The sequence below is a fragment of the Cervus elaphus genome, chromosome 17 (assembly GCF_910594005.1).
Source record: "Cervus elaphus chromosome 17, mCerEla1.1, whole genome shotgun sequence".
Lineage (NCBI taxonomy): Eukaryota > Metazoa > Chordata > Mammalia > Artiodactyla > Cervidae > Cervus > Cervus elaphus.
The window spans coordinates 9,443,426-9,457,479 of NC_057831.1; the positions used below are offsets into that span (position 1 = coordinate 9,443,426).

General features: G+C 44.6%; 1 protein-coding gene across 1 annotated transcript in view; it reads left to right on the top strand.

Moving 5' to 3' along the window:
* Window positions 1-648: 648 nt before the first annotated feature.
* PRSS12 (serine protease 12) overlaps window positions 649-14,054 on the top strand; it is a 76,282-nt gene continuing 62,876 nt past the window's right edge. Inside the window, exon 1 of the mRNA XM_043871063.1 lies at window positions 649-1,272. Within this exon, the coding sequence (XP_043726998.1) occupies window positions 780-1,272 (493 nt within the window). The 5' untranslated portion in view covers window positions 649-779. The remainder of the gene's footprint in view (window positions 1,273-14,054) is intronic.

Sequence of the window (14,054 nt, forward strand, 5' to 3'; positions counted from 1 at the left end):
CCTGCTTTCCCTGGGTCGGTTCAGGAATTTAATTTCAGCAAATGTTTATCGGAGCCTAATAAGTGTTGCCCACGGTTTTAAGTTTTAAGCACTGGGATACAAAGGGAAACGAAACGTGGTCTTGTCCTTGAGAAGCTCACAGCTCAGGAAAACGGCTTCGGCATTCCAAGTGGGCTTAGATAACTTTTACCCCGGGACTTATCAAGGGACTAAACCCATTCACACTTACAAATATTGCAAAACATAGGAAATGAGGCGCGGCAAGGGGGTGGAGGAGAGGTGGGCTGCAGGGGCTGGCGGCAGGCTTGGCAGCAGCCAGACGGAGGGGCTGTGGTGGTGTCGCCTGCTGGCAAGGAGCAGCCAAGACCGTCCCCCGCGTTGGCACCCTCGGACTTGGCTCGGGCACCCCGAGGCCGCCGGGGTGCCAGCGAGCTGGTCTGGCCGGGCCGGGCAAGGACAGCGCGGAGCCCGGCTCCGGGGCGAGACCGCGCGCCTGTGCCCGCCGCCAGGGGGCAGAGTGCCCGGGTCCGCGCCTTCTCTCGGCGGGTCCACTCCACGAGCCAGGGCTCCGCGGAGCGCACGCCTTCCCCGCCCGGGACCGCTCCCGGGCGCGGCGAGCAGGGGCGCGGCCGCGGGCCCCGCGGCGGGAGGCGGTCCGCGCGCGGGAGGGCGGGAGGGGGCTGGCGCGGGGGTTCCGGGGACGCGCAGCGCCGCCCCCGCCTCCCCTTCAGAAGCGGCGGAGCCGGGGAGCATGGACCAGACGCCGCGGCTCCGGCACCATGACGCCCCCCCACTTCGCGGTGGCTCTGATTCTCGGGGCGCTCCCCGGCGTGGTCAGCTTTGATTCGGTCCTCGGTTATTCCCTCCACCCCCGCCATCACCATGCGCCCTCTCGGGGTCCGCAGGACCCTTATTCCCTTACCTCCCAGCTGCGGCCACAGAAGACACGGCCGCCGCCCCCGCTCCCGCGCGCCCTGCACGCCCCGCCGGCGCTCCGCGCCTCGCGCGCGCACGGCCTCCGCACGCCCCGGCCGCCGCCGGGGGACTGCCCCGCCGGCGCGCCCGGGGCCAACGTGACGGACTCCGGCGCCCCTTGTCTGCGCTGGGCAGACGTGCCGCCGTTCCTCGCGCGGTCGCCCCCCGAGGGCTGGGCGCAACTGCGAGGGCAGCGCCACAACTTTTGCCGGAGTCCGGAAGGCGCGGGCAGACCCTGGTGCTTCTACGGGAACGCCCGCGGCAAGGTGGACTGGGGCTACTGCGACTGCAGACGGGGTGAGTGGCCGCAGGGCGGCGGCGACCGGGGGCCGGCGGGGAGCCCGCCTGGGTGGGCGAGCGCGTTAGGTGCTCCTGGAGGAGAAAGTGAGAGGCGGTGGGGTTGCGGGTTTGCCTCGCTCGGTGTGAAGGTGGACGGCCACGGACTTAGTGTCCGCGTCCCTTGGCACCGTGACTTGGAACTGGCGAGGCGCGCTTAGTGTGCGGTTACCTGGGGTGACAGTCTCCCTGGAAGGTACTGCACTCTCGGGCTCCTGGGTGAGGGCTTGTCTCCGGGCTGCGGGCTGGGCTCCGGGCTTGTCTTCGGGCTGCGGGCTGCGGGCTTGGCTCCGGCCACGGTGATGCGTGTGGGGGCGGGGAAGGGGGTGCGCGCGCGCGGCGTGGATGTGTGTTTTCTGCATCAGCTGTGCCTTGAGAATGGTACCGTATTTACGGAGAAGTGGCAAAGCAAGAGAGAAGATAATTTCTAATTACCTGTTTTGGAAAGGGAAATATTAAATCTAATATGACAATCAATTACCACCCCCGTCCCTCAATTTCTGCCGGCAGTTGACATGTATTTGAAAAAGTTTTTGCAAACTTTCTGGGCCAAAACGCGACTTGTCAAATGATGTTCATGTTCTGGGGCACACCGTGGTAAATATCAGTGAGTGGAGAAGAAACAAAGGGAAAAGATAGGAATAGTAACTATTCTAGGGAAAAAGCAACTTGATATAGTCAGGTGCTGTTTTCAAGAATGCCAGTATTCAACTGTATATGTTATTTGTGGAAAACCGGAATTAGTTGGTAAAGAGATAAAGTTGGTAAGATGTTTCACATTAATTAATGTAAAAGATCACATTAATAGATTTAATGTAAGTGAATCATCTGCCTTTGAACAGTGCTTTGTTTTGAGTTGGTGGCGTTTTGTTTACTATTAGGGCTTTTTTTTTTTTCTTTATTAGTTGTGGGGAAAAAACCTAAAGTTCGTCAAAGTTTGGATTTTCCTTAAATTTTGTTTTTTTTTTTGGCAGCTCTCCATCCAAGCTCTGTGGCAGGGGCTTCGTTAATTGTGATTCTGAGATGTATTGTACTTTGTACCTTTTGGTGATTTGGAGGTTAAACTTTCACAGGGCCGTTCTTTGCCTTCAGAAATTTTTATTTATCTGTGCCTTCAGTTGCATTAGCGCTTTGAGTGAAAGGGAAGTGATAGGAAGGTTAAGATCCATTATCCTTCATCCTAGAGAATGAAGTCATCGCTATACTTGTTACACAGACAGAATGCCAATGTGGCTATAAAAAATTTGAGGTGATGTCAAGCAGAGAGCCCTAGTGCTGTTTCACTCTTTACTATGAAATTGTCTCTAGTAAAAGCTCATGGTTAGCAAACACTGACACTTTTTTCATTTTTGTGTTATTATATTTCCTGTTTCCTATTGTGTATACATATATATGTAAATAAGTGGAATTCAAAGTTAAAACACTGTAATGATCTATTGTTCTCTAACACCTAATTTTTTAAATTTTACATCCGGAAAGAGGAGAACAGCATGGTGGTTCATTTTCCCCACCCTCTTGTGTTGAAAAGAAATTTAAACCTCACATCAGAACAGACTCTTTGGGATACCTTTATGTTCATAGCTAATTTCTCACTAGACAAAACTCTAAGCACTGCATAATGGTGTGTCCTTCCTGAAATAAAGTGACTGAACACAAGAGAAACAAAAGAAACCCCCCAAGATGGGAGATAAATACACTCCCCACCACCCCCCAAAAAAAGAAACAGGAAAACAATCTGCTGGCTATATATTAATTTCATTACTCTCACAGGCCCAGTCTGTCATTTACTCCTCACTTTCTGACTGGGCATAGTCATGCCTTAAAATGACTGACATGTTCTGAAACGATGGCTTTCTTGGTTCTGCATTTCAGTTAGGAGTGTAAACAAAGCTATCATGGTGTGGTGAAAAGAATATGGAATTGTGCTCTGGAAAACACTGGTGTGCACTTTGGCTCAGCCAGTAGCTATGCAGTGCTGAGTAGGACTCGTCACCCCCAGAGCTTTGGTTTCCTTATCTGGAGGAAGGCAGTTTGGGGATAGATTTATTCAAAGGACTTTCCTAGCACTGAGCACATACCAGAACAGCCCAGCCTGATGGTAACAGGTAGGATTGATTGAGGATTCATTCAATTGATTGAGGCTGAGCTAAGCATTTTATATATTAGTTTTCTCATTTAATTCTCATAGGAACATTATAAGAGAGTGCACATTCCACTCCACAGCTCATTTTCCTCTTTAATTAGATGAACACGTAGAAAGTCTGTGTGCTCAGTTGCTCAACTGTGTCCAACTCTTTTTGACCCCATGGACTGGAGCCCGCCAGGCTCCTCTGTCCATGGGATTCTCCAGGCAAGAACGCTGACTGGAGTGGGTTGCCACTTCCTCCTCCAGGGGATCTTCCCCACCCAGGGAAGGAACTCGAATTTCGTGTGTCCCCTGCCATGCCGGTGATTGTTTACCAATGAGCCTCCTGGGAAGCCTGTAGAAAAGTCTAATGATTCTATTTTTGTAGCTTAAAGACTAGTTTAAAAGGAAAGAGAAATGAAACTATGTTTGGTTTAATGCACATGATTTCCAGTGTCTTATGACTTGAAAATATCCAGGGTTTTTGTTCTTTTTGTTTTTTAAACAAAAAACAGCTTCAACAAAAGGAAAGAAGATTAATTGTAAGGGAATCCCTCCTTTGAAAAATACACTGGAGGCCAGATTTTCATGTACCTGGTTGCGTGGAGAGCAATGAGGAAGTTGGTGCCTCCAAGGTGGAAAGTTGATTGAAACCTCGTTGCAGGGGTGGCAGGGGGATCGCAGGTGAGCTGGCTCAGGGCGTGGACACTCCAGTGGCTCAAAAGTCTGAGAACAAGGAAGATGATGCCTGGGCCCTGGTTGTGTGAAACTTGCAAATTAGTGATCAAAGAATCTTTGGGGGATTGGAATACCCTGAATCAGCCCCGGGAGCTAGTTCTTACAATAAGCATTAGAATTGTGGCATGGGCGAGGTGGGGGCGGGGTTTATTAAAATGCAGATACCTAGATTCTAGCCTTGAGATCCTGTGTAAGTAGTCTCAGGAATCTGGCTGGGGAATGTGCATTTCTACTGAGCAGTCAAGGTCATTTGGAAACTGAAAACTCATCGCCATAGTCAGGGAAAACCAGGGGAGGGCATCAGAACCCACCCAAGCTGTATAGCGGTGGGTGGTCACGTCAGCTGAATCTGCCATTCTGTGACTTAGTCCTGCTAGATTTAGGTGGCACTAGTGGTGAAGAACCCTCCTGCCAATGCAGGAGACATAAGAGATACAGGTTCGATCCCTGGGTCCGATCCCTGGGTCAGGAAGATCCCTTGGAGGAGGGCATGGCAACCCACTCCAGTATTCTTGCCTGGAAAATTCCATCGACAGCGGAGCCTGGCAGACTACAGACGGTAGGATCGCAAGGAGAAGCAACTTAGCATACATGCACATGTGGCAGGCCTATGGGAGCTTTTTGTGTGGTTTTAGAAAATGGTACCACACTTGTTATTTGACCAGTGTGGGATAATACCAACTTAGTTCACCAGAATGATTTATTAACTGAAAGTGAGCCAGATTACTTTTTACATTTCTACAGGAAGAATTAACAGGATGATCTCCAGTAATGCGCTCAGTTGTTCAGTTGTGTCTGTCTCTCGGTGACCCCATGGACTGTAGCCCACCAGGCTCCTCTGTCCATGGAATTTTTCAGGCACGAATACTTGGAGCAGGTTGCCATTTCCTCCTCCGAGGAATCGTCTAGATCGAACCCCCATCTCCTGTGTCTCCTGCATTGGCAGTCAGAGTCTTCACCACTGTGCTACCTGGGAAGCCCCAGTAATTTACGACTTCCTGACTAGAACAAGAAATCCCTGCATGTGGGGTGACTTGCTTGCACTGTGCTGGGAACTCCTCTTTGTTACAAGCAACTGAGTGGAACTCAACCTTAAGTGACTGATGTGTAAAATAGATATAAGAAACAATAGTGTTCTAATAACTGAGATGTTACCAGAAAGAATGATTCATAGATCTGACTTTTTGTTGTGTCCTGCTAATCTGTTCACCCAAATCTGATTCAAATAGAGATAGTGGACTTGTGGGATAAATGCTGTTGTTTACAGGCTGTGCTCTCTGAAGTCCATCTGGTGTTTGAAGTGAAGGTTAATTAAAAAGTTGGCTGAAAGCTGTCTCTTTTTAAAATTTTTTAATGCTGCATCTTGATGCTGTGTAGCAGGTGCTAAAATCATTTATTAGCAATAACAGATTTGATACATTTCCTGGCTGGATTTTAGATATTGAGCTCAATTTTCTTTACAGGCTAAGGCAGATATAAAATACTTTGATTTGGAGGCATTATCAGACTCTTTACTAAGGTGAAAAAAGATTTTATGAAGAAAATTAGATTTTCAATTACTATTTCCTTTTATTGATTATCCTGGGCACACACTGTATACAGATAGACATACACACACTCTCTTACTGAATATATATTTATGAAATATATATATTTATTCATATATAAATATGAACATGTTTATGTTTATGCAGTGTGTGTGAAGGTAACCTTTGTAAAAGTAACTGGTTTTATAACTGTGAAGGCAAGCCTAAATGTGCAGCAATAATGGATTACTCAGAGATCCCTTTATTGGATGTATATTGTGCAGGTCCTAAGGGCTTCCCAGGTGGAGCTAATGGTTAAGAACCCAGCTGCCAATGCAGGAGACGTAAGAGACCTGGGTTCAATCCCTGGGTGGGGAAGATCCCCTGAGGAGGCCTGGCAACCCGCTCCAGGATTCTTGCCTGGAGAATCCCATGGATAGAGGAGCCTGGCGGGCTACAGTCCATGGGGTCGCAGAGTCGGTGTGTGGTGCTGCTCCTAAGTGATAATTGCGAAGATTGTCTATAGAAGATAGAAAAATGCTCATGATAAGGTTGAAGGGAAAAGATTGACACAAAATGTATATACGTTATTGCTAACTGCAAATAAAGACGGCTGTGGAAAATTTGGGAGAGAAAACAGGTGATGAACTTGGATATGAGTGTGGCTTGGATCAGTTCATGTAGCTTTGGTGGCAAAGAATAGAAAACCCAATTCAAATTGACTGAAGGAATAAGGAGGTTTGTTGTTCATATTACAAGAAGTCGGGCTCCAACATAGTACATCTCTGTCTTTCTGCTACTCTCTTGATTCCATTATTTTCAAAGTGTAGCTTTTATCCTTAGACTAATGATTATTCCAGATTTCATATTGAGATAGAATAACTTGAAAACGCAAGATAGAGCGTTCTCTTCATGTATGTCCCGTTGAGAGAGCAAGGAGACCTTCCCAGAACTCCTGCACAGATTTCCTCCTGTATTTCACCGGTCAGGCCTTCCTGGCACTCTCTGGGAAGGAAAATGCAGTTACCGTGCTTCGCCGATATTAGTCAGGATTGACCTCTGAACACATGGGGCCTGTCCTGGCAGCGAGAAGCAGGTAGTTATTCAAGAGAGCCAACAGAGTCTGTCAAAAAGTGTGATTGAGGTTTGTCCTGTCCGGCTGCACACCACAAACTTGCAAGCCCTGGTACCTGGCCAGCTTCCTACGTCCATGGTTTAATGGATGCGGGGGACCTTACATGTCTGCAGCCAGCCCCTGAAGCAGCTTCTCACCAGGTGTGGCAGGCGGTGGGCAGGGCATAGCAGAAGTCTTTGCTGTGTGCGTGCGTGTGTGTGTAGGGGGTGCGAGGTAGGAGGAATGGGGTGCGAGTCGGGGCTGGGAGGTGGAGAGGGAGGTTACCAGTTATAGAGGGAATGAGTGGTCAGGTTGGCCCTGGTTACCAGGGAGACCAGCAGAGGAGCACAGCTCTCTCGCCACCCCTTTGATGAGCTGTCATCGGGCGGTGCTCTGTTCTAAGAATTCACAGTCCCTAGCTGGAGTTGGGGCGGGTGTGCAAGAGTTTATGATGAGGCTATGTGATTGAGAGGGAAGGTCAGTCACGTGAGTAGGGTGTAGGTAACGCAGGGACCGATGGATGTCCTCAGAGCAAGGGGACTCCGTCTGGGATGGCCTGACCTTACAGTCCTCACACAGGTGTCCCTCACTTTCTGAAAGTTTGGTTTATGCCACTTCGCTTTTAAGAAAGACCTACATCAGTACTTGTTTTCGCTAACCAAAAGACATCCAAAGATAGTTTTCACTTTTATGAAAAATGGTGAAAATTGAAAAGTGCTTTAAGCGTTTGTTTTGCTAGCGGCCGTTATAAACTTTGTTTAAGCACTTTGTTTTGCTAGTGGCCGTTATAAACTCAGGGAGATAGTGGAGGACAGAGGAGCTGGCCTGCTGCAGTCCATGGAGTCGCGGAGCGGAACACGACTTAAGCAGCTGAACATTGTGGAGGCGGCGCACACCCCTCAGCAGCGAGAGTGCTGCCCCCAAGCGCCTTCTCCAGGAACTGCACCCAGCATGTCCGCGTCAGGCTGCCGCCAGTCTTTGAGCTGTGTCTGGGAGCATCTGTGCCTTTTCTGTTTATTTTGTGCGTTTCTTAGCAAGATGTTTCCTAAGATTAGTTGCTTCTTTTTTTGTTGTTGTTGTTGTAAGCTGTAGGTGTTGTTTTTTTGACAAGTTGTGTCTGACTTTTGCAGCCCCATGGACTGTAGCCCGCCAGGCTCCTCTGTCCATGGAATTTTCCAGGCAAGAATACTGAAGTAGGTTGCCATTTCCTTCTCCAGGGGATCATCCCGACCCAGGGATCGAACCCAAGGCTCCTGCATTGGCAGGCAAATTTTTCACTGCTGAGCTGCCAGAGAAGCCCAGGAACAGAACTTAGAAAGATGAATAAGAAATCACCTAAGTCCTCTGGTTAAGGATGCCCACTCTGTGGTTGAAATGTCAAGATAATACTAGGCATTTTTTATTACCTTTCCTGTGATATGTACTCTGGGAGACAGATAAACTTACTATTAAGTGTAGTTTACTTTCATCACTTACAGTTGTACAATAAAAGGTTAATACCCACACTATGTGTTTATGTGTGGACTGGACTGAGCTACTGAACTGAACAGTGGATAGTTCAGACACAATTTGTAAAATTTTCTGCTAAAGTTATTTAAACGCATGTATTGTCTTCTTCTTTTGCATAATGTTATATAATGTTTTAAACGCATGAATAACGGGTGGTGGTGGTGTTCAGTAACTCAGTCGTGTCCGACTCTTTGCGACCTCATGGGCTGCAGCACTCCAGGCTATCCTGTCCTTCACCATCTCCCAGATGGGGTTATAAATTTATGTAAGCCCAATGTAAATGGGTAGAATTGCTTATTCAGTAGATATGCTTTCATTTTGAACCTGACAAGTTCTTATTTTTCTTAGTACAAAAGGTATCTACATAAATAATAGATGAACAATTAATATGAATTATAGATGTGGACTAATGGGGAGAGTATAGTTCAGTTGGATATTTAAGGGGTTGCTTCCTATGTTAAAAGATGATTTCATTTTGACATGGCATGATTTGAATAAAATCTATTATTTTGCAATGCTAAACTGATTTCAGTTACGGGTAAGTGTAATCACTGACCAAATAGAATACCTGAATTCTATCAAATAAGCTGTAGGAAAAAACAAAACAAAACATAAAAATTAATGTAGCCTCCCCAACTGTACTTGAAAAATTCAACTAACCATTGCTCTATTCAGTTGTTTTTAGGCAATGTGATTTTTTTGTGTGTATTTTATAATTAAGACAAAAAATGATCACTTAGTATATTTTTCCAATTCTGCCTTTGGTAGAAGGCATGCGATTATATTTAATTCATTGTCAAATATATGTGCTAAATTGTCCAATATGTAATGGACCTTTGTTCTGTTTTTTTAGTAGTTCGTAAACTGAAATTTCTACATCACTTTCAGCTTTGAGTATACTTTTTGTCAAAGATCTAAATAATAGCTTGACGTCACCAGCATGAATTTCTGATTCCACCAGAACAATAGAGCTGACTAAAATTAATTATTTTGTGCCTCTGTGAAGTTCATTAATGATGAGAAAGGATTTGGGTGATAACATTAAGTTTCTATTACTCATTTATCAAACTGTGATTTATACAAGATTTCAGAAATATTTATTTTTAATTCTGTTCAGAATACTACTGGAATGGATCTTTGTTTTTGGGTGTTTTTTCTGTCACGTGACTTCCCTGGTGGCTTAGACGGTAAAGCATCCGCCTGCAATGCGGGAGACCTGGGTTCGATCCCTGGGTTGGGAAGATCCCCTGGAGAAGGAAATGGCAACCCACTCCAGTACTCTTGCCTGGAAAATTCCATGGACAGAGGAGCCTTGTAGGCTACAGTCCATGGGGTCACAAAGAGTCGGACACAACTGAGCGACTTCACTTCACTTCACTTCTGTCACATGAGTGAGCTCTATTGTATATTTTAAGGAGTTTACTAAATCGGCATACCTTTTCATTTGGTTGATTTTGGAATGAGCTGGATTTAGAGAACAAAGATAGCTGACCTGTTTGGTTCCTTTCCTGATATTTCTTTTAGGTCTTCTTGAAGTGTGGACGGTGAGAAGGGAGGTTTTGCCAGCTGTCCATGGAGGAATAATACCAGAACGGGTCTATTAGTTTGCTAAAGCTGCTGTAATGAGTACCACAGACCGAGTAGCTTAAACAAAGAAACTTGTTATTTCATAGTTCTGGGGACTGGAAGTCCAAGATCAGTGTCAGCAGAGCCATACTTCCTCTCCAGACACCAGGGAAGGATCTGGTCCAGGGCTGTCTCCTGGCTTCCGGTAGTTCCTTGGCTTGTGGAAATGTAACTGCAACCTCCGGATGGCGTTCTTCCTATGTGTGTCTGTCCAAATCTCTCCTTTTTACAAGTCATAGTCATACTGGACTGGAGCCCACCCTCATGACCTCATTTATCTTGATCCTCTGCAAAGACCCTATTTCCAAATAAATTCACACATTCACGGTCACTGGATGTCAGTCCTTCAACATCTTTTGGGGGGAAAAGGATTCAGCCCACTGCAATAGCCTTGAGAACCAATGAAACTTGTGAAGAGAATTTTAATCTAGTTAGCTCTCTTTCTCTAGATTACCTTATTTTGAGTGAGACTGATAACATGGCAGAAGAGAACCCCTCTGGAATGTCTCTTTGTTTTAGGAATCCCTATTTGTTTTTAGCTAAGTTATCCATAAAGCAAATTTCTGTAACAAAAATCTTTCGTGTTCCTTTTCCTTTATAAAACTGGAGATATGTTTACATGATAAAAAATAGTAGTAAACTAAAATGACAGTGATTTCAACATTTTTTAAAAGTGTATTCATTTTAAATTGGAGGATAATTGCTTTATAATATTGTGTTGGTTTCTGCCACACATCAACAGGAATCAGTCACAGGTACATGTATGTCCCCTTCTTCTTGAACCTCCCTGCCACATCCTACCCCAAGTTCAACATTTTTGGCAGGGAATTAAGGTAGTAGAATTCTGACCATTGTTGTGTATTGGCACATTTTGCCTTTAGGTAGTTGTTAATACCAACAGGCTGGTACAACTGACAATTTTCTTTGTTTTTTGCAATAATCCTTTTCATGAAAGAGGGGGGCTCCTCTCCATGACATGCCATCATGCATAGCTTTATAGTTCCAGACTTTTTTCTATTACTGGTTTAGTCTGTAAATTAGTAATGACCACTATAGTTGAGATCTAAAACCTCTGAGACTTCAAATTTTAGATTATTGTTATTAACACTTTTTAAAAATAGGAATATTTAGAATAGAATATTTTCCATCAAATTGGCACATGAGAGAATTTAAGACCATGCAACTCTGGATTCACTGAGGTGTTGGTGAGAGACATGAGCTGAGACTATAAGGAACATCGCAAAGTGGTGGGCGGAGGTAGGAAAGTATGAACCAAGGAAGACAGATTGACTTTTGGTGATAAGAGGCTGGGACAGAGGAGCACTATTTACCAAAGAATCTGGTCTAGGATTCGTCTGGAGAACTTTATTGTTAGGAAGATAGTAATAGAAATGAGTTTAGCAGGCTCGGGCCTTTGTGGATTGCTTTATTGTTTTATCCTCTCTCTGTTTTTTTTTTTTTTTTCATTGAGCTAAGGGTATTTCCTCTTGTAATTGCATACCTATAAATTTGTGCAAATGTGTAGTCCTAGAAATTTGTACAGCCCATGGGACTGGCCTCCGCTGGAGGATTAGCCTCAAATATAGATCACCAGAAAGCCACCTGTCTCATGTTGTGTAGTATAGAGAAACTCTTAAGACTGTCTTATGGATCTGCCTGGCTAGTTTATTCCCATGTAATGTTTGGTGGATTTGTTGTAATATTTCACCATGCTGGTCAATGCCCACATGGCAGACTGCATAAAGTGGTACCTGAACTATGGAAAGGTGCTTATTGCATCCCAAGTCTTTGCTCAGGTTCGGAGGCAAGGCACGGGTAGCAAGGGAGGGAAGCTGGGAGGCAGTTTGTCATGGCTCTGCAACTGCCCAGCTGATTGGCTCCATAGCTTCCTCATCCATAAATTAAGGGAAACCAGTGACAGTTTGACCGTCTTAAGCATTCTAAGAGAGCTAAGTGAAGCAAGAACGAAGTAAAACCAAAACCAAACAAAAACCACTGCCTGTCTTAAATGTATGTACTGTGAATTATGTGTTCTTGCTTTTATTATCTTAGGCATATTATCATGCTGATTTTTTTTTTTAAAGTTCTTTCAAAAGATTATTAGAAGTATAAACTTCATGGAATTACATACCAGTAAGAAATACTGAGTTCAAGGTAGATGATTACTCAGATATTTTGGAAATTTTTATGGCGTGAGGAAAGGACAAACTATGTGGAGGGGCACTGCCAGGCAGGTGTGTGCTTTGGGGATGTTGGAGTTGAGAATGGATTCTGCCAGAGAATTTGTTACTCATTGACATGCAAACTGCCTTTCCAGAATCGCAAATATTTGTATCCATTTGTAAAAGGAAAATTGGATGAGCACTCCACATTTCTTGCCATATAGCAAATACAGATAAACAAATCCAGGTTTTCACAGCATGTTTGGCGCATGTGAGAAATGATGGTAGAACTTATAGTTGACCTGGAAATTATTTCCAGTGCTATCATTTTTGTTACAATGATGTTACGGTAACAATTACACATTATGCAGAGTTTTCTCCTCCTCATTTGTGGATGCCTTAATCATTTAGATAATATTCCTGCATCATTTCTTCTTTGAAAGCTTTTTAGTGATTTGGGCAATATTTTGCATTTTATTGTGATTATTTAACATGCATAAATAGAGTTCCAGTTTGTTTTCATTACTAGAACGTTTGTCCAACCCTTTGACATGAATAATTTGATGGTGGTGGTATTTGTGGTGGTGGTGAATTAATAAACAGATAATAGATTAAATGGTTTCCCTGGTGGCTCAGCTGGTAAAGAATCCGCCTGCAATGTGGGAGACCTGGGTTCGATCCCTGGGTTGGGATGATGCCCCTGGAGAAGGAGACAGCTACCCACTCCAGTATTCTGGCCTGGAGAATTCCATGGACTGAAAGTCATGGGGCCACAAAGAGTCGGACATGACTGTGCGACTTTCACTTTTCAGATTAAACTTTCAGATTTCAAATAACATGTGTTTGAGCTGAACAAATGAATTCTTTGATTTGGAAAAAAATCAAAAGACATTTTTACTGTGCATGATATTAGTATTATGTGGGTCTCTATTGAAGACATTTTGTGATTATAAAAAATCATTAAAGTTCAGTTAAACTCTTTGGACATATTTCTTTAAAGATATTCTATAGTTCACACTTTTGGTTGCAGGAAGGGGGACCTCTTCTAAGGCCCTTGTCTGACACTGAGAAATGAATTGTCTGAGGAGGCACATGTGCTGACAAAGCAAGAGATTTTATTGGGAAGGGGCGCCCGGGTGGAGAGCAATAGGGTCAGGGAACCCAGGAGAACTGCTCTGCCGCATGGCTCAGTCTCGGGGTCTGTGGTGATTAGTTTCCGGGTCGTCTCTGGCCAGTCATTCTGACTCAGGTCCTTCCTGTTGGTACAGGCAGTGCCCAGTCAAGATGGATTCCAGCGAGGAGGATTCTGGGAAGTTGGTAGGACCTAGGGTTTGGTGTCTTCTCTGGAGCTTTCCCAAATTCTTCTGGTTGGTGGTGGCTTGTCAGTTTCATGTTCTTTACCAGGACCCCCTGTCATAAAATAAATTGTGCGGATGGTTACCATGGTGCCTGGCCAGGGCGAGCGGCTTCAGTTGGTGTTTCCCCCTAACATTTTCACTGAGCTAGACAGGGCTTCCTCTTGCTTGGTCTGAATTAAAGAAGGTTAGAATATATATGAATGAGTTTTAGATTATCTGCCATATGAATGATGCACGCCCATGTTCTCTCCTGAGTCGTCAGGATTTGGCAGTGCAACTTTGCCTCCATTTGTTCTTGCCTCTTGTTTGAATTAAATGACACTTTGTATTTATCATGAGAGATAAGATATGTGTTTCTTAAATAGTCACATTTTTTTTTAAGGATGATTGTGTGGAAAATAATAGTGATAGGTGACTAGGCTGGTGCAAATGAAATGAATGGATGATTTAGAATCTGTTATTTTTGAAAAATAATTATAAAGCCATAGATTACTTTGAAATATGTAAAATGTGTCAGAAATTTTTAGTAAAATTTAATTTCTTAACCTATTTACTTATGAGATAAAGGTCATCTTAAGTGACTTT